Genomic DNA, 21,519 nt, shown 5'->3' on the forward strand with positions numbered 1-21,519 from the left:
GAAATGTAAACATATCGTAAACGATATCTTAACATCATTTTTCAAGAAAATCGCTCACGACCTTATTACTTATGACCTATGGTTTCTTTGTCAGGTTCGGTCCTCGTAACGAATAGAATGCGATGCAAGTAAAAAAAGTTTAACCGTAAATATAGAGGTTAATTTTGCGGCAATTGTTTTTAAGCAGATCTGCACCGATTTAACAGCGTAGAATCACGCGCTGTGGTGGTCGTATCTCAGAAGTGACACGACTCGAACAAGTTTTTTCAAGGAGAGTGAACTATATGCAAGCTTGCAAAAAATTATTTACCGAACACATGACGTTGGCGGAAAAGAAAATAGACTGTAGGAAACAATACCGAGACAAATACCGTTTTTTATCATTTTTCATTCTTAGCCCTTCTTCGACTGTTTTCATATCTTTCTAACAAACGCAAAATTGCATCATTTTGGTTTGTAACACTTTTAATGGATGTAGATGTGCGATACGTGTAACGGGTTCAATTAATTACCCGAAATTGTATAGGAACACGAAAAATGATATGTTTACATAAAAACGCACATAGAACTAGAATATACAAATCTCGGATATGTTAATTTTTGTTAATTGGTATGTGAACAAATGGAATTACTTTAACCTACCCTACTAGTTAATTATCAGGGCCTTGAATTTTAAATTATGTGAAATTTTCAAACATAACACGTAACGATGTATTTAAGGAAAACTACTTCAATGTGTGTACCTGCAATTAGTCAGCATTGCATTTAAATTCATTAACGATCTAATACTGACAAGTACGAACGCTTCAATGTCAGAACGCTATTAAACATCCTACAGCAAAATTATATTGTTGCATCATCAGACTCCTGATTAAGTAACTGCAATACAAGGAGGACATTGGAACAAAACGCTTTCGGAATAAATTTTACACCCAGCGTCTCTCAAGCGATCAATTATATATATGACTTATTATATAATATAGCACAGGCGTAAAATATAGCAGTTTTATCGTCAATCTATACACTAATATTTTTACAATAAATTTACTAATTTCTAATAACATAGCGTAATATGTAAGATAAATATACTAGATAACAGAATATAGCATAAAGTTTAACACGAATTGTGTCTGTCTTACTATTTAATAATATCTCAACTTATTTCACAGTAGCGTTATCTGTGTGTTACGGACGCGCCGCGTGAAGGCCAAATAATTATCTCAGCCATTGATTTTTCCTTCTCATGTGAGTTGAAAATGATTTGTCGGAGATGCGTTAGGTTGAGTTATATAAAAGCCGCGAGGAGTCCGTCTATGCCAGAACGAAATGAAATCGTAACGTAAATTGAACTGAAGCTTTCTGCCAATATCACAGAAACTAAGGCCGACCGACGGTAGCATGCATAGGAGAAGGTTATTCAGAACGTTGACCTCGACAACATATTTCAGGATCATTGAAATCGATGAAGTGGTCCGCTTTGTAAATAATTACCATTATTATATTATTTTAGCTAACGTATTTGAACAGAAATGTTATTCATAATGAATCACGTTGGAACTTTATGTAAATTTTATTTGTTTTTTTTACCTTGCATATTTGTATTATAACTATTTTATACATTATTCGGATATTAAATTACAATTAATGATATGATATTAAATACCAGATTACGTAAAAGGTTTGTTCGTCTTTCAGTGTTACATTTTCAGAAATGTTATAGAAATTTTACTTATGTTGACTCCGGTGAAGAAACATATAGGTTACTGATATATGGATCGAAAATTTCATCGTGATCGATTGATACAGAAAAGAAAGGCAGGCATCAGAAGAGGAAGAATTCTTTATATTTATTATTAAAGTTATACATATATTATATATATTATATTCAACCGTTTGTAGTTTGAGTATGTATAATATATACATATAACTGACATAAATCTACAAAAAGTACTTTTTAAATTTTTGTTATAGACTTTGATACAAAAAAAAAAATGTTATTAAAGGGATATTTCTACCAAAACCACTCAAAGTGAGTGGTCTTTAAAAAATACGTAACAATAGAATATTTTTATATTTATTGATTTATTACTTTCTTACAAAAGGAATTCCATGTTATCCAGTACATTTTTGGTATTACTAACCCATCTAGGACCATGATCCCTAAATGAGGATTGGCACATTTATGAAATTCTAAGACCAGCCACTTTGACTGGTGTGGTAGTTCTAGTGTTAGCATCATGATCGACCTGAAATTTTCCTGATAATTGACACCATCATATCGAATGATACGCGGTAAAAATCCTACAAATGTGTGGGAAGTTATAGAAAACGAGGAAACTGGTTGATTCGGGTTCAGTAAACAGATTATAGAACTATTTTACAGTTTACCAAGTACCAGTCATTTTGACTGATATTGGTATAAGTAGCCATGATACAAAATTATTTTCATTTTGAATAAATAAAAAATAAAAAATAAAATCTATTATATTATTCCTCTAGTTATCCCTGCAATTTTATAGATATTATTGAAATACTGCTTATACTCTGTACTAGAATCAAATGGTCAACTTTCAAAAGAAGAATTTTCCAGATGTCTCTCTAGATGAAACGAAAGCTCGATCAAGAACATATACTGTGTTAAACAACGAATAATAAAATTTCATCTAGTTACAAATATTTCTATAAATATCGTCGATTCGAAAACTTGTTAAATACAATATATGTATATATATTGTACACGCTAATTATCAGTTGATATGCTATGTAATTATTTGCTTCGTAACACGTACGATGGGTAAAGATACAGCTTTACAATCATTCTCCAAATAACGCCAATAAATAGAGTTACGTACGCGTAAGAATTTGTAAGAGCAGAAGAAACGGAACAATCATTATCAATCACGCATTCCTGGCAACGCAAGCGTGTAATTTTATCTTCAGTGAGGAAAAATCTAGCGGAGCCCTCGAAACGTAAAGGAAAATATACTTCTTATGCAGCGTGTCCGAGTTCTGCCTCCAAAAAATATTTTCACAGAGTATATTTAGATATCCCCCATTGTGTGCGAGTACATTAATCTGACGTGTACGTGCGAAACAGCAACGTGCCATAAACTTGCAACCTACTTGGAAACAACGCAACGTCTGGCCTCTTTTCTTTCTATATGGTGCAAAACCAGCTAAAAGTTTCAGAGTTTTCAAGGAAAAAGCCTGTTCAACGAGCAACTAAACTGTGCAGACCACTTGAATTTTCAAGTATAAACATTTACGATGGACGATTTTTAACTTTTTTTCTAGACTCTACATCGTTTTTAATTCAATCGAGTTTTTCTATGACGACAAAAATTTTTGTTTAGAAGAAATCTTTTCAGTTGGCTCCGATGTTGTATAATATACCATAGTAAGGATCGAAGCTATACAAATTATCACAAATGGATAAGTACTAGAAACAGTCGATAACATACCAACGAAAGAAATAGCAAAATATAGGGTGAAGTGAAAGTTGTTGTTCATACAACCGAAAAGGAGATAATTTTCTGTGGAGAAATGAGTAGAAAATTTTAATATAAAGTTTGTTTATCCGAGGTTTCGTTTTCGAGAGAATAATAATACAAGTTGCTATACAAAGAAATAGAAAATAAAATTCCACAAAAATTTACGTACACTTGTTATACCATCCAAGAATTTATAAAAAAAAAACATAGATAACCATAATATCGTATTAATGTTTTCCGATCTTTTTGGTATCGTCGAAATCAGAATTTTCGTAATTTCTGATGTAACTTCATTCCCGAACTTTTATCAATTTAGTAGTTAATATTTGTTTAATTCCTTCTAGAAATATACTGATACTAGATGATATATTCGATATTTGCCCAAGACCTCACACATATACATAATCTTTTCTTTTTTCTTTTAATAATACGGTTAACTATTTCGTGAATTTCTATCGGTCCGTCGAACAACATCGATTACCACACAGGCGCATACAGCGAAGTCGAGACTCGTGAATCGTAAAGCTTCTGACTTCTGACTTCGGCCACACGTCGAAAAGAGAAAGACATTGCTCGGAGGAGGGATCGTATTGCCTCGTTATATACATATATCGTGGCAGTGATTATAAACAAAATACGATCGCAGCTAACAAGGTCGCTGTTGCGTGTTGCGTTGCGAATATCCGTAAACTGTGTTTCGTATTTTTGACTCCTACTCAACCCCCTTGCCTATGGTCATATCCTGGTGCTTTATACTTTAGAGATATGCTCCCAAAGAACTGCTCAAAACAATGTAAAAAACCACATCGAAATCGGACAATCGACGAAACTATAACATAAAAACGCTTATCGTGGACTATCTGCTAAAGACATCTACATACAAGTATGGTGTCGCGGACCTTTTCTAAACTTCGCATGCTCAACAAGTCTTCCATACGCATCGTTCTGATACATACATGCATGTACACGTCTTTAACGATTTTGGGCAGTATAAGGAAAGAAATCTTTCGCACAGTTAAACTTTATTCGATATTATGAGTAACGCTTTTTAAGATCAAAACACACACACATTTTATATACACATACTATGTGTAGATATAGATACCGAGTAAGTTCAAAGTCACTTTATGCTGACGTGTACTTAAGTACGACACAATCTTTTGACAATATTGCGTTTTTCAGTTCTTTTGGACAAGCCGAATATATGTAAATATAAAGTTCAGCCTCCAGAGTGTATATAGGCTTCCATGACTGACGAAGCGGCGAAATCCCCTTTATATCTTTTTCTTTATTGAGAGAAGCACATATTTTTATTTATTAAAAACCGTTTAACTTGTTTATCACTTTTAACACATTTAACACATTATCACATCACAGCTATTCGTATTTGATTTATCGTTATACTTATGCCTACACATCATCATTTTTAAGATCGTCGGGTGTTATCTATACATATTAGGTTGTTCCAACCTGCACCCATCTATACATATTAGGTTTCTTTCGTTTTATAAGAAAATAATAAATACACAACATTTTGTTCCAATAGAACATGTTCTGATCATATATAATTCAATAAAATAATATAAAACAAAAAATGTTGTGCATCTATTATTTCCTTATAAAACGGAAGATACTTTTCGGACAACCTAATATTATTAAACAATAAATATCTGAGTAATACGTCGTTGGAATGATTGGATTTTTTGATGCGAGCTTTTTCGTAATGTAATTTTATTTGACGATTTATTGTCCATATGTTCGGTTTTAAAAATAATCACTTACCGGTTGAACAAATCAATAGAGTCTATAACGTATGTAATCTCAAACGCGCTAGAGGAAAAGACGTACCGTCGAATAGTCGTCCTGAAAGTACAAGTTTCCGTCTTAAAGTCTGCCATCCTTGTCTACTTTAGAAAATTTAAATAATTCTAGTGCTTTCTAATACTTTTTACTTTTGAAATCGCATTTAAGCAATAGACGATTTTACATATGCCACGAACATGACCATAAGCTATCGAAATCCTATCCAATCATATCTGGAGTGCCACGAGGTTATTTGGATCAATGTTGTATATTGTATATTGTACACGTTGTACATGCGGATTTACCTATACGAAGAAATATCACGGTAGCTACGGTCGCCAATGATATAGCGATACTCTCAATTAATCCCAAGGTAGCATCTAAAATGTTTGAGAAAGGAATTAGAGACATACACAAGGCTGACTGAATACGTGGCAAATATAAGCCAATGAAACAAACTCTGTGCATATCACTTTTGCTAGAAGAGAAGGGAACTGTACCAGTGTATATATGTGTTGTATGGCCAACTTTTGCCATTTGTAGAGTCTGGTATGTACCTTGGAATGCATTTGAACAGAAGGTTAATGTAATGGGAAGAACATATAAAAACCAAGAGGGAAGAGCTGCATATCAAACTACGTAAAATTTACTGGTTTATTAGTAGGAAATCTCAATTACGGAATTCAACTATGTACTGAATTGCCAGTAATTCAAATTTGAAAATTCTAGATTATAATACAGATTCAATAAAGATTCCAAACCAAACTCGTTGTCAGATTAATGCTTGACGTTGTCTAGTGCGTCACAAATGCAGCCATCCATAGAAACCTAGAATCACTAAACAGTTATTGAAGAAATCCAATGATACAGTATTAACCATGACATAGACCGAATCGCGTGTGGATAAAATTTTATGAGAGTAAGAAAAGCGAAACGTAACGAACACGCGAACGAAACGAGTTTTTTATCAGAACTTAATTTTTTATTCGATGTCATGCAAGATAAAGCAACGTCTTTGCCTATTGACATTCTACGTATCTATAGTATAAAGATATTCAAGTAATCTATTTTTACTGTCTATTGTTTAAAATTTAAATACAACATGCAAGATTATATAAAATATCTAAAATGCAATACCCCTTATCGTTGTTGTATATGTAATCGTTAATATTCGTAGATTGTGATATATTGGCGCCACCTGGTGGTCGTGTACGGTGTACATTGTACGTGCACGAGACGATGGAATAAAAGAACATTTTCCGTTGCAACAAGTTTCCGCGTACAATGCGAAGAGCACGCGTTCAGTTAGCTAATTTATAAGTTGTAATTACATATACGATATTAAGTTGTAAACATATATATATATATATATGTACATACATATTACCGAGTGCTACTGTACTATGTACAGCTACTGTAATACATAACTAAAGATTATATATAAATATACAAATACATATAGGGTATCAAGCGTATGATGGTCAACGGACAAGGTAACGATTCTACGTGTGAAAATAAAATGTAGAATAAAATTCACATCGGAGGACGAAATACCTTGCGTTGTCTGAAAATATTTCAATGTTTATACGATGCTTTGGACGAGATAACTTGTGTGTGCGTTTTTATTAGAACGCGAGATATCTTTTGCTATGATTTGCATAAAAATCAATTCATAAGACCTTGCGTTTGTGAATGTGAAGGGGATTAGTAATGTTAAACAATGCATTAAAAAACATTATTTTGTCGTAACATATTCTGCAAGAAAGCCTTAAATGGAAAAATTTTATCCTACATTTTGGGCTTATTTTTGTATGTATCGATCATCCGCTAGTCGCTTGTCCACTTTATGCGGAACATCCTGTACACGTATAATATATCACATGGATGAAATACCGCTTAACCTCTTAGTTTTTATTTTTTCAGTAGTGTTTATAAAAATATAAATTTACATAAATATCTACAGCTTAATTATTAGATTTCCGCCACTCTAGTAAAATTCAATAGTCCATAAAATATAAGATATTAACATAATTATTTAATTAAGCCCATTGTTTTTAAGATTTCACCTACGTATCACAAATGTATGTAATTTTTACAATATTGTATTTTATATCTTTTAACTTCCATTCCCTTAATATAGCTGAAAGCGAATAAATTGTATTTCATCATTTTAACAATATACATACATATGTCTTAACGTGTCCAAAAAATTCGTAGAGTTGATGTTCTTATCAATTAATATTTTATACTTATAGGAGGTAGATAGAATTTTGTGACTGACAGCATATTCCGGACAGGTGAATTCCATAAAAGAAATTATCTGTTAAAAAGTTGTTACACAACTTCGTATTCTTAACTTCTCTTTATAACATTCATTTAATTGGTTGTATTCGGTTTCATAAAGTACAGTTAAGATATCGCGAGATACTGAGAAATTTTCACTACGTATGTTGATTATATAATAAAATTGATATACATTAATTATTAATGATATTTCAAGCGACCAACTATCGATATCATGTAACGTTTTTCTCCATCGCATTTGCATTTGTGCTCTAGTGTATTATGCGAGAAACGATTAAGGATTAAAAAAAATATGCTTCGCATAAAGGCGTTCGTGCATAGCAATCGTCTCACGAAAACCAGGAAACAAGACGAGAAGTGTTGCTTATTGATGCAAGGTATGGAAAATATGCAATGACCGTCTTTAACTATTTGCAATCGAGTTGAAGACCGCTTTTATTCGATAGTCCACATTCCGGTAATTTCAAATCGAAATGTCGAACGGTGAACCTACTAACTACGCAAACGAACCAACTTCAGTCTGGAAATCGTGTCTCGCGTGTTATCTACTCGCCCGTGGTATTATCAAGTTCATCCGATGATGCATTTTAGGTAGCACGGAATATTCTATATTGAACGTGAAGCGAACATTCAAACAATATCTTTATGATTCTTATGAAACGAATAAATTGAAATCGATAAATTCATTTCAGCAATATTTGTCGTAAACTAAGAATTATACACTCAGAAATGTATACATATGAATACCCAATCTAACCCCAACCTAACCTTATCAACGATAAACATAAAAATTAAGACATGTGCTGATAGTACAAAGGTAATGCTTCTCGCTGTTTTCTATTTCTATGTATTTTATTATAAATCATCTATTACTTGCTCAATCTCGCGAAAGTATTTCAGCACTTGTAGATACACACATTTTACGAATATGTTACGTGTGTTACACGAAACATTATGAAATATCATTAACTGTCTTATACGAAACATTTGTGAATACATATTATGACAATTGTGTTCTATTTAAATTAAATAAAGAAGAAGATTAATCGTTGCGAATAAAAAAAATTCTTCAAGAGAAAGGAAAAGTAACTTTTTCGTGATATAATAACATTTAAAACAATGATAAATGATTCGGTATTTACTAAAACATCATATTTTTAACGAAACGTCTCCCTTTTCAGTTTCGATCTCTTCATAATCAAAATTTATGAAATTCCTGCAGAACGTACATGTATCGAAAAGAAACACTAATTATTAAAATATGCTCTTTCTTTACAATTCAAACTTCACTTTCTCCAGACAATATTTTACCTGTTTCCTTCGTTTCATCTTATCCGCAACATCAAAGTTGTCCAAGTCTATGATTATCATGAAAATTACAGGATTTCATCCGTCGAGTTCCGCAGTATCGAACGAAGTTTGATTAATCGACAACGAGAGACTTATTCTCATTCACCTATACATTATGTACAGTGGTTCATGAAAGGATTTGAAAATCTATAGAAATCTTTTAAAAATATATACAATACTATAGAAGTTTGAATAAAGTAATTTGAAAGAAAATATTCATTGAAAAAAGATACTTGGTAGATGTTACCAAAGTATTCATTACATTACATTATATTAATAAGCCGGAATATTTAATAGTTTATTATCAAAAGTTATTTTTAATGTTAAGCTCATATTATACACTGTCATTGAATCTTTTAATTTATTCTCGCAAATGTCATTACATATCCATTACTTACTTAAAACTAATTTCATCATGGCATAATAGTAAAATAATAATAATACAGAGCGTAATCATTACATATTTATCAATACATAATTTTTAATTCCGTAATTAAGTTACATATTGCCAAAAATGAGCAGCTGTTGGGATACTTATACTATACTTATACAATATGTTTATGATTTATGACAGTTTCCTATGGTAAGTGTTCAGAAAATGTAATTCGCGTGAAAATCTTATGCGATTATTAACAGGTAAAAACGTCCGAACAGATGATTGACACGATAATGGTATCGATTGCAATTCCTGCGATGGTCACCCTTCAGTTTTATTCCCCTATGCCTGGAAAAATCGATATTATCCGCTTTATTTATATCTCAGTGTTTTCTGCGACGCAACGCGACGCAGACAGTGGTGAATTAACAGCGGACTCTATGTCTAATTAAAAAAGGAAGGAGGGAGAAGAAGGGAATACGACTAGTAAAAACGTCTGCAGTCAGACGCTCCTAGATTTTCCGCTCTTTCCACCTGCCAAAAGATTCTACCGCCTGTCTAGACGATGTTGACATTCACGACCGCCTTATTACTTTAGCATCGCTGATGCAAGACAACGGCGCCAAGTTTTGTTCTCACACAGCTGGCCGCGAACGTGTGCGCGCGCAAATACTCGTACGATCGTTCTAACTTTGCACGCATAGATTTCGTACTTCAACTACACGCAAACACCGTCTGCAATTCATTTGCATGTCGTACAATGTTCTCGTTCGTTGTCGCGAATGGTTACACACGACGAAACATCTCGCGTGACTCTTCGATAGTAATACACAGTGGCTCAAAAAGTATTTCAACACCTGCAATAGAATATTCTCATGCATATACATATCATGTACATAACCTCGTGAAAATATTCCGACACTTGTAGGATACCCTTTACAAATTTACATATTACGTGTACGTTAGACGAAACATTGTGAAATTTCATTAGCATTGTTATGAGACTTGTTGGAAAAATATCATTTTAGTATACTCCTAGAGAATTTTGTTATTAGAGGTTGCCATGAAGAAGATGACACTATGTGTTATAAGTTACGAGCATGAGCGGGTACGAAATGTGAACAGATTAGTCGAATAGAGAGCTGTGTGAAGAGAGCGATGCGACGGCGAGAGTAGAGAAAAAAGAACAAAGAAAACTGTGTAGTTTATTTCATTTATATATATATATCCTAAAAACATTGTATGTTTTATTCGATTTCATTTAATTTCTATATGAAACGAGGTTAGTATTCATGTTGTATATTAATCTTTTACCAAGTATCTCGTAACTTTTATATATATATGTAATGTATATGTACTGTATAACTATAAAATAAGAGTGTTTAGGTATAAACTATGTTTTAGCCCTTTGTTCACTCTTGTTTCATTTTAGAAATATACTACAGTTCATGGTTAACTGTATCGTCTATATCGGCATCGACAAGAGTTAAAACTTCTTAATCACGCTATATGAACTTCTCTAATATTTTACTTTTATCACTATTTAACTGTGTATGCACTTTCAGCCCTAGAATTTGATTCTGAAGCATATTTCGTTTATTTAAGAATTATATTTTAAGTAATGAAGTTATTAAAATAATATGAAAGTAATGGAGTTATTTGATTGTAGCAGATCATATTCTGATAATATTATTTCTACTCAGTGATATCTATGAATAATTAATTAAATATTAATATTAAAAAACTATTTATATTATCTAATATTTTTTAATTCACGCTCATTTTGATTATATTTCCTAAATATATACATATACCTACAAGTACAAAATTTAGTATAAATAACGTCATATCTTAAAAATGTACTAAATAATGGAAATTTCTGAATGATTTTAAATAATATATTAATCGTTTCCATGCCTACATATAATATAACGCATACATTAAAATTTAATTTACTTGAACGTTATATAAAACACATTCTTATTGATATGATTTTTCAAAAAGCTGAGAATGTTAATAATCTCTTAACGTAAATATCCAACATAAGCCTACGCGACGCAGTAACGTTCAAATTCTTGATAATGATTTGTTAAAATTATCTCCTGCGTTTAAAATAACTTAAAAGATTGAAATTTATGAATCCGTATTTACGTCTCTGATACCTTGCGCAACGCATATTAATTATTCGTATAAAATGAATATATAAATATTTCTTTAAAGCGTTAGTACGTTAACACACTAATAGATTTAAAAGTTTCTAAAATTTCCACAAAGTACTTAATCATTCGTAATTCAGCAAAAATTCAAATTTACAATTTAAATAACAATTCAAAATTAAATAACAAACGTATGTTTAAAACAGAATTATTTTCGTTACGACCTATTATGAATTAATTATTGGCGTTTCGAAAATCTAGGTAACTGTGTCAGAAATTTCTTTCGATACATCTGTGCGAAATCTAGTAAGAACGGTTGCCAAAACGCGTACCAACTATTCCCCTGAGTCTAATACACACAAAAACGCTTTCTTCGGCTTCGGCGCAACAGATATATAAACCCAATTCGTCTCGTACGTCTATTCTTACGTTCATAAGGTTATTTACACTCGGTGTCTGACACCATTTTGGTAGCAAGGCACAGTACTCGGGCCAAACGGCACTACTCTTGTTAAAGCACGCAAAACGTCACGGAAGAATCGAAGCGACACAATTGTTTGCAGCGCGGTTCACCTTGACCGAAAGCTAATTGAAAAGTTACCATCGATGGAGAATATGCGCGTAGCCTAGGATAGAAGATCACCAAGGTCTAATTAAACAACGCTCACATAGTGGTATCCGTGAAGATTAAGTACTTTCAAAGAGTTATTGCCGATTATTGTTAGCCATGCGAAAATGCACGCGATGAGATAACGGTAAAGAGTACGATGCACATATCTTGTGTTTCGAAAACCGCGAAACAGCACAGCAGCAGCACTGCCACGCGATATCGCGTAACGAAAAACCGACTGCACTAGTACTACGACTACGTAACACACAATATGTATATTCGATAATTCGAACGATAGAATACACTCGAGCATGTGCATATATGTATGTATATGTATACTAACGAACCCTTGCTGCTCGTCTTTATAATATTTCGTATTTCAATCAGTAATGGTGTAGTACGCATGGTATAATATGTAATATCAATGAACCATTTGAAATAAATGTATATATATACTTACAATTAGTTACACGATGAACTTTACGTCAAATATTTTCAGATATCTCAAAAACGATCTCAACAACTTACCGATTTCTTTCGATTATTAGACCAATGATAACACATTTGACACATCCACCACGCCACACTTTATATCCTTGTGAAACTTTCACCGTAAACACGCGAACGATTAACAGCGATGATTAGTAATTAGATTAAGAAAACTACGACGAAAACGATACCAACCGTTCGAAAGACCGCAAGAAACTGGCCAGTGGCCGCGACCCCACCACGCGGTACACCGTCGTCGAGGATGCCAACAAATGTAAACATCGCTACAGCTGATCGTTGTGACATGTATGTGTGTTGTGTGCACACGTAAGTACGTATTTTAGTGGTTTGCTTCCCCCGCTTCGACTAATAACGTCTGCACGTGCGTGTCTGATTTTACAATGTAAGTATGTAGATACAATCAAATTATACAACTCATTTTTATATTATTATTATTATTATATTGACAGTTGTAATATAATTTTATTATATTATTATAACTTTAAATAATAATGAAGATTATAAACTATGACTGCTAGTATACATGTTACTATCAGCTATCTTTGAGTATGATAGACGAATTCTAGACAGTTTTATATGTATAAAGATTTGTCACGTATGCGCGTGCAAACAGACACATACCCAGTGTAAAGATTTACAGTAAAGTTGATAATAATAAGCAAAATTGTTCGTTACTCTTTAACTACAGCTCTTAGTATGTATTACGTGTCATTAAATTGAAATATCTGAAAAGTAAATTATTTGTGATGGTTTTCGATAAACAAAAAAATGGAAGATGTAAAATTTGAAGGGAATTCTATATCGTTACCATGTTTTCGTCTAGCTTATTGTTAAAACTGGTAGTGGTACATCCTTCTATTAAATGCAACGCGTTATGAGTGCAACGGAAGAACGGTGACACTACTAAAAGGACAAATTGATTGATTCTGCGGAAACCATTGACTCGGTCAAGGACTTCATTGAGGATTTCATTGAGCAAATCAGTTGAAGTAACGAGTTTCAAATTAAATACATATGATGCTCAAATAAATCGTAAATATCGAGCTCAACAATTTGAAATAAGAAACAAGACTTTTATAAGGAGATTATATATCAGAAATGAAGGGCTCCTACGATTGCTCTTGTGATTAATTAACTGTATATAAAGACTGTTTTCTTCCAAAGTAAATACGTATGTACAATTTTATACAGAACTATGAAACTGGACTATCAACTGTAATATACAGGATATTATATAATATACACATAAGGTTGTGAATATAAGTATCTGGAAAATAATCATGCCATAGTTGAATTTTTTAACTATTCCAGTGATTAAATACTTATCCATATTTAAAATATTCCAATCACGTCGTTTTTTCAAATCATAGACAGTTTAGATACATGCAAAACGTCATACGTATTAAGTGTCTTTTCTATCCAATTTGTATAGGATTAAAAATTATAAAATGATAATGATAAAATTCGAGATTCTTATGTATTGATATTTTTTAATTACGAAATCCATAGTCTATAATTGGTGTGTTATATACAATAAATATAAGTAAATACATATTTTGAATTGACGTTATTTACTTAATTACATCTTAATATGTGCAATAGTATAATTTTTCATTTTTTAAACAAAATAAAGACAACTAATTATCATTTTTGTTCATGTGCATACATACATATACACAAACAGTTAATAATTTTCCGACCTTTATAACATTAATTTTTCAATTTTTCTTTTTACACCACATTATTATCGTTATTAAGAGTGCATAAATCCATAATTAAAAAATCTATTTCATACGACTATTCATAAATAGTAGCAGTTATTAATATGCTTGATTTAATTAAGAAACACTCAATTGATTGGTACTTCTTAATATTATTTTGACTAACTAATCATCGCTCAAATGTCTAATTACCATAGATCATATACAATATACATATTATATACAAATTATATACATATGTATATTCCTAATTATTATATAAATTCGAAAGAAAAGACTAAGATTAAATATAGGAAACATTTAAAGAATATGTCAATTTTATTATTATCAATATATATTTTCATTATGTATTAAACCAAAAATATAGTTTACTGTTACTAATAACTTAAGGGAGTATAGAAAATACTAGTTTTGGATTTCATAGTTTGTAGTCAATGGAATTTGGTTTTATATATAAACTTTCCTTCTCTTTGTCTTTTTCGAAAATTTACCTGGGTTGAAGATTACTACAAATTATTCAATGCTTTGAAATAATCTTTTATAACAGTTATACAAATAATTTTCTTAAGTACAATTCTATTTTATGTCATATAAAAATTCAGCTTTTAAATAGAATTTTCAAATGAAAGAGGAACTATTGTAGTAAATTTGAATTTTCATCTTTTTTTATATGTACACTATTACTTATACCGATTATTATTAGATAATTAAATAATATACCAAAGAGTTCTAGTGTATTATTTTAATGAAATTTTAGCTTTTATTAAGTACATATAAATTAAAAAATGATCAAACATATTTACCTGTTTAATATCAATAACATATTAAGATAAAAATTATTAAAATTATAAATTACCTTTGCAAATTTTGTCATGGTAATAAGTACCAGCATTAAATTATAAACTTAAAAAGTTTACTTTTTATCTTATAAATTTTCTACTTTTCAATCATATATTATTATGATTGAAAAGAACAAATGTATCACTTGAGTTATTAACAAAGAGTCTAATATATATATATATCTAGTATATACATTTCTTTTACGTGTTATTTAAACAACAAGCATAACATATTTTTATAATCGTATAATAAAAAAATAAAACGTTTTTAGTAAGATCTAAAGTTTCAAAATTTTTGAATATTATTCTTGAACCTTTATAACTTTATATAAAAAATATCCAACTTTCCATAAACCTTATAAGCTTATAAATATAAATTATGCTGAACAAATAAAAAAATATATACTTTAATATTTTTGTAATTTAAATTCAGAGAAATCTGCCTATTATAAAGAAATTGATCAATTGGAATAGAATATACAACAACTTTAGAAAATATTCAAGTACATATTATGATATTATAGTATTATAAATATTATTAATTCTATAACACATATTTTCAAATGTACAGAAAATATTGAAAAATAATTAACACAGGATGTTATCAAGTACTTTGTGATATTTCATAATTACTTGTAGTCTTTTGAAGTGGTTCTATACCCATAGTCCATATCACTGGTGAATCTGTATTTATAGTTACTTCAGAGCAATTGTCATATGTATTTGAAGAACTCACAAGACCCCCAAATTGTAATGTTGCATTGTCTACGAGATGAAACACATTTTTTTTCTATAATACTGAACCAATTCAAACATATCGCTTTCATTAAATTGGTCAATACATACTTAAATTCCATTTCAAACCAGTTGTTATTATACAGTTAACAGGTGCACCAACTGGTAACAGTCCACACCAGCTATTGTTTTCTACCAAAATTTTAGGAATGATTATACTATGAAGACCCGGTCTTAAAACCCATGTCAATGAATTGCTTGCAATTTGAATCACCTAAAAAATACATAAAATTTAATAAATGAAAATATCTTAAAATAAATATAAGTTACAATTAAATAAGTAATAATTACTTGTACATGTTCAATAATCTTATCGCTTCTATAAAGTGTGTTAATATTTCCCATGATATGATCAAATCTCCCTGAAGTGTCTGCAAACACGTATATTCCATTTAACTGCAAACAGTAATCGTCTCATTATTGGGTATAATTCACTCAAAAAATCAAGATAAAATATTCTACATTACCTTTATATCTTCTTTTTTAGCATATTGTCCCAATTGAAGCAAAGCTTTCGTATAGTCTGTATGATCTTGATCAGGTGTTTTAATAATCATTGAGCCCATACTTTTTAGTTTTTCAAGAATTAAAGGAGAGCAACTATCCATATCACCAGTAATTAAATTTGGTACATATTCAGTATTATTTCCATTTAATAAATCAATACCTTGTTCTTCTAAATAGTGTAGCCATCTGTACGTTCCACCATCAACAGTAACATTAACCTGAGCTGAATAACATACACTTTTGCATGAATTATTTTTAACAAAGATTGCCAAATATATGTAATCTCCTCTTATCTTAATAAATAATCTTCTTTATTTGTTATTCAACTAGTTTTAAGAACAGGAAACATACCTCTTTTCCAAATTTGAAGTAAAGTATTATCTTTCCAATAAAGTGGACTGTTCAGTATAACAACAGCGTACTTATAGTGTGTATGATAATTAAATATTTGAAGAGGATCCCACACCGTTGTAAAGTTTGAATCACAGTGCATGACTAGCTTTGATTTATGTCTTTTTAGAACTGAAAAAGATACGTATGGATTTGGATTATGTCATACAATTTAAAGGCAAATAATTTTGATTATTTAAATAATATTAAAATATTTAAGATTTACTGTGAACGTAATAAAATTTGGAATCGACGTTCTCTATTTTTGTTATATCTTACGTAATAATTGTTGGACTTTATTCGCGACGAAACTCAAATTCAAAATGGTACTTTTAAAATTGTACATAATTTGTGTACATATGTTTTATACTCAAAATAATTATATTAACTCCATTTTATATAAAAATTTAAATGCATATCGTTTTGTTATTGCAACACAAAGATCATATGTTTTGGCATTACAAAAATTTATAGAATCCTTAAGTAAATTTGATCATATTCCACGTCTTACGTATGTGCAACAAAAATTTTATTCAACAGGAACAGCTACATTGAAGTACTAAATTGTTAAAAATATAAATTCAAGTAAAACTACAATATTGCAGCCATTAAATAAATCCGCCGTTCTTTAGCACTAATATTCGTATTAGTATGTAGTAGACATTAGCATTAAACAAGTATGTATAATTGTGAAGGAATTATAAAATAATTTTGCGATAATGTAATTTGTTATATTCACAAATTGGGAGAATATCATAATGTAATTTGTTATATTCACAAATTGGATGAATATAATAATGTAATTTATTATACTTTTATTCTAACCTTATTGTATAAAATCATCTCAGAACATTATGTCATCTAAAATTTGGATTTGGAAAAATGTTCCCGGAATTACCGGTCGATGTGATGATATAATTTATTCACGTCCGATATTACCATCAAGTCAGGATGTTCTTTTATATTTTGGAGGTGATATTCAGGTACATAAAATGCTTTGCATAACTAAATTAAATAGCTTTATTAAACAATAATATAGTACAGTGTATAAACATTTATATAAACACATTTTTATTATAGGACACTCAAGAAAATATGAAATATGCAGATAGCAAAACATATATAGAATGGAGTTTAGAAAATACAGCCAAAATACTTACTATTAACTTTCCTACAAAACATGTGTTTTTAATTCGACCATCTAGGTGATATTTATAAGCTATGTTAAAAATGATATATTTGATTTTTATTATTATTAGCTGCAATATTGTTTTAGGGTATTAGAAACGTTAAGTTATTTTGATAACTTTGTACCATCAAAAGAATATGGTATACCAGTATTTTGTCCAACGCATAATGCTTTAAAACATTTACAAGAATTGCTTAAATCTTCTGTAAATAGAATTAATATATATAATACAGACAAGGTATATATACTATAAATTATGAACTGTAAACTTATAATTTTTAATTGATACAAATGTATTTGATGTTTAGGAACTCACTCACTTGAATATTGAGAAAGCAAAACTAACATTAGTTGGCTTTAGCAAAGGTTGTATTGTTTTAAATCAATTACTCCATGAGTTTCATTATTACCAAACTAAATTAGATCCTGATATTGAAATTAATAACTTTATACGTCTCATTGAAAGCATGTGGTGGTTGGATGGTGCACATGCAGGCTCTAAGGATACATGGATTGTGGAGAAATCCATATTAGAATCTTTTGCAAAATTAAGTAATACTATTTATTGAGCTTGAAGCCTTTACAATATATTTATTAAATGCTTTGTTAACTTTCTTTAAACGTTGATATATATTACTGTAGGGATAGATGTCCATGTTCATGTTACGCCATATCAAGTTCAAGATTCTGATCGTCCATGGATTGGTGAAGAAGAAAGTCAATTTTGTAATATTTTACGAAATTTAGGAATTCCTATAAAACGAACTTTACATTTCGCAGATAAGACAAGAAGTTTACAAAATCATTTCAATGTTCTTAAAGCTATTCAGAATTATACACAGTAATATTATGTATACAGTAACGTTATTTATAGTGATAACATTAAATGGAAAGTGCCTATAATGATTTCTGATGTTTTATTTCATTAATTAGGTGATATGAACATATATGAACTTCTTAAGTACATTATCACATTCCATAAAAATTTTTTTTATGGTAGAGCATATGATAGAATTATTTGAATTAAGTATAAAATATCAATTTTGTATTACCATGTAAGGGAGAGGCTGGAGGAATGTGCAACCAGATAGAAGATGACTCTACGTGAAAAGAAAAGTCGAAAATGTAGAATAAATTTTTTTCATATGACGCTCCCTTTTTGAGAAAATCAAGTTTGAAGATTTGACAAGTATGCTTAAACTTGGCTAGTACCAGACTGAAGAGGAATAAATAATCGACAAGAGGCTAAACTGCATATGAAAATAAGTCGTAAATATAAAACAAATCTTTTTGCAGAGAGCTTTGTCTCAGAGAAAATAGATTTGAAAATGTATTTTGCGCTTGTACAAGACCAGGTTCTTAACCAAACATGTTTAAACTTTATTTTCTTGAAAATAAGGTTTTAAATTGAAAAATTTAATTTTACATTATTTTTAACTTATTTTCATGTGCAGAATAACCTCCTGCTGATTTGCTCATATCTAGTCGGTACTTAGTCAAGTTTAAATATATTCGAGTAAATCCAATTTTCTCGGAAAGAAAGCATCGCATGAAAAAGTTTTATTCTATATTTTCAGCTTATTTTTTCATATAGAATCATCACCAGCCCGGTTGTATCACCCACCTAGTATCACCCTGTATAATTAACAAATTGTATGTTCATATAGCAAATGAATAAGGAAATCCATAATTGTAACAAGATGATATAAAATTTTAATTATAATTTATATTCAAATTCTTTTTATAAATCGCATTTAGCTCTTCAATTCAACATTTATGCATGTATAATAAATATAAAAATAAATATTGATAATATATGTAGCATCATACGTTAATGCCAAAATATTATTTTCATATGATAACTTAATATGAACATAAAATATATTTTATGACAAATTTTGTAACATATTATTAATGCATCATTTAAACAGAATTTTTACTAAATTTTGATATATCTTTTCAATAACTTAAGTAACATACCTTTAATATTATATAATATTACAAATAATATATAAACTTTACAAAAAAATTTTAGAAAATAACTTTGATACACTGTAAAACTTTATCTATAATATAGAGACATTAATTTAGATAATAATCCATACAAAATAAATATTCTATGATATTAATTTGAATTTTCCTAGCATCTATTTGGACATTTTGTACGATAGTAAATTATACTTCCAGATTCTGAAACAAATTGTTGTTAAATAATTAAATTTATATAGTTTCCTTAATAAAAATAGTTACCATTATTTAAGTGTGATAATTTAACTTCAGCCCATTCATCAGATCCATCGCAACAATCACAATATCCATCATTAACTTTATAAGATGGTATTTTTATTGGGACTTGTTCAAAAATAATCATAATGTCATTAATAGAAAAATAAATATTATATAATAAAATTTAAATTATTAAGTATACCTATAAATTGCAAGGATGAATGTTCACAATTAAAGACACCATTATTACACGCATTGGTACCAGGCTCATCACTACCATCCAAAGGACAATCACAGTAGTTATCATTAATTTTAAAAAAGTCTATCTCCTCTTTTGAGGTAAAACAAACAAATTTCTCCTGTACATTTGGCAAGTATTTTGAAATATCTTGATCACGCGTTCCACGTAACGATACAGTTCGACCTTTCTTATCACGAAGTAATTTTGAATGCAATGGTTCATTCCATCTTGAATTCATTTTACCATCTATATAATTAGTTTTTCGTACAGATCCACTAATGTATTTTCCTACGGTTGCTTGATTAAGTTTTTTAAAGTAAACTAACTGACGAACAATGAAAATAATAGAAATTATGAATACACAAATTAACGTATACTTCAACTTTTTTCGCAAAAATCGACGTTTCCAAAATCTTTCGATTTTCACATTTATCGTTTTCATATTTACCGTTTCCCTATACTAATTGAACAAAAAGTTATAAGCAATACTTTTTTGTTAAATCAAAATTTTGTTCATATTAATCGGGTAGTTTCTTTTTTCAAGTATATGTTTCATATATCTCATAACAAATTCATATAAAATATGTGTTTTTCATAATTAACGATCACATCATTTACACCAGGCTTTATTTACAAACAGCATGTAACTCATTCTATTTCCTTCGAACTCGAACACAGTCAAAATTAATCTGTCATAAACTGGTTACACAAATGAAGTTGTCTACAAATCTACAAGTCATCAACAACTCCAATTATCGAAATAACAGTTCGAATTTCGCTTCGGAAGATTCGTAATTAAACACAAACTTTGATATTAACATAATTATCATTTTAATTGCTACTATAGTAACAGTGATGCTTTTCATAAAAATTTTTAGTGAAAATTTTTATCCCTAGAATAAGTTTACAGTGAAAATATTTAAATATTTAAGTTAAGAATACAGGTATTTTAAGGATAATGTAAGGTAAGGATAATGAACAAAATAATATTATATTTTTATCTCAACACTC

The 21,519-nt window shown here is 29.9% G+C and overlaps 3 protein-coding genes and 1 long non-coding RNA gene across 8 annotated transcripts in view; 2 read left to right on the forward strand and 2 right to left on the reverse strand.

The window, feature by feature from the left end:
- Positions 1-12,753, reverse strand: part of LOC100646782 (V-type proton ATPase 116 kDa subunit a 1) — a 53,548-nt gene extending 40,795 nt beyond the window's left edge. Inside the window, exon 1 of the mRNA XM_012309685.3 lies at positions 12,619-12,753. The gene's annotated coding sequence lies outside the window, so the exon portion shown is untranslated. The remainder of the gene's footprint in view (positions 1-12,618) is intronic.
- LOC125385406 lies at positions 9,730-11,071 on the forward strand. Its single transcript, XR_007224634.1, has 2 exons — positions 9,730-10,606; positions 10,757-11,071. It is a non-coding gene; the product is annotated as an uncharacterized LOC125385406 (long non-coding RNA).
- Positions 12,618-21,362, reverse strand: LOC100650811 (thiamin pyrophosphokinase 1). Of its 2 annotated transcripts, XM_048407295.1 has the most exons (7): positions 20,470-21,362; positions 20,292-20,393; positions 16,814-16,984; positions 16,423-16,685; positions 16,247-16,351; positions 16,007-16,169; positions 12,618-15,925 (listed from the first exon to the last, which is right to left on the reverse strand). In XM_048407295.1, exons 1-7 carry the CDS (start codon positions 20,948-20,950, stop codon positions 15,765-15,767), a joined length of 1,446 nt encoding a protein of 481 aa, XP_048263252.1. In that variant the 5' UTR covers positions 20,951-21,362; the 3' UTR covers positions 12,618-15,764. The 2 variants fall into 2 exon arrangements, with proteins under 2 accessions (XP_048263252.1, XP_012165087.1); XM_012309697.3 differs by lacking the exons at positions 20,292-20,393; positions 20,470-21,362 and adding an exon at positions 17,132-17,258.
- Positions 16,897-18,947, forward strand: LOC100652236 (mitochondrial protein C2orf69 homolog). 4 transcript variants are annotated; one of them, XM_012309691.3, is made up of 6 exons: positions 16,897-17,030; positions 17,701-17,835; positions 17,933-18,057; positions 18,129-18,279; positions 18,350-18,593; positions 18,684-18,947. In XM_012309691.3, exons 1-6 carry the CDS (start codon positions 17,013-17,015, stop codon positions 18,884-18,886), a joined length of 876 nt encoding a protein of 291 aa, XP_012165081.2. In that variant the 5' UTR covers positions 16,897-17,012; the 3' UTR covers positions 18,887-18,947. The 4 variants fall into 4 exon arrangements, with proteins under 4 accessions (XP_012165081.2, XP_012165082.2, XP_012165084.2 ...); XM_012309692.3 differs by lacking the exon at positions 16,897-17,030 and adding an exon at positions 17,160-17,178; XM_012309694.3 differs by lacking the exon at positions 16,897-17,030 and adding an exon at positions 17,393-17,529.
- Positions 21,363-21,519: the final 157 nt, after the last annotated feature.

The sequence above is a fragment of the Bombus terrestris genome, chromosome 7 (assembly GCF_910591885.1).
Source record: "Bombus terrestris chromosome 7, iyBomTerr1.2, whole genome shotgun sequence".
NCBI classification, from domain to species: domain Eukaryota; kingdom Metazoa; phylum Arthropoda; class Insecta; order Hymenoptera; family Apidae; genus Bombus; species Bombus terrestris.

What these genes read in the sequence shown, in the direction of transcription:
- LOC100652236 (XM_012309691.3), top strand. An exon ending in ATTTTGGAGGTGATATTCAG is followed by an intron (nt 17,836 to 17,932) that starts GTACATAAAATG and finishes TTTTTATTATAG; the next exon opens with GACACTCAAGAAAATATGAA. An exon ending in AGAATCTTTTGCAAAATTAA is followed by an intron (nt 18,594 to 18,683) that starts GTAATACTATTT and finishes ATATTACTGTAG; the next exon opens with GGATAGATGTCCATGTTCAT.
- LOC100650811 (XM_048407295.1), bottom strand. Translation starts at nt 20,950, where the DNA reads ATGAAAACGATAAATGTGAAAATCGAAAGATTTTGGAAACGTCGATTT. An exon ending in TTCATCCTTGCAATTTATAG is followed by an intron (nt 20,394 to 20,469) that starts GTATACTTAATA and finishes TTTTTGAACAAG; the next exon opens with TCCCAATAAAAATACCATCT. An exon ending in ATTATCACACTTAAATAATG is followed by an intron (nt 16,985 to 20,291) that starts GTAACTATTTTT and finishes TATCTTTTTCAG; the next exon opens with TTCTAAAAAGACATAAATCA.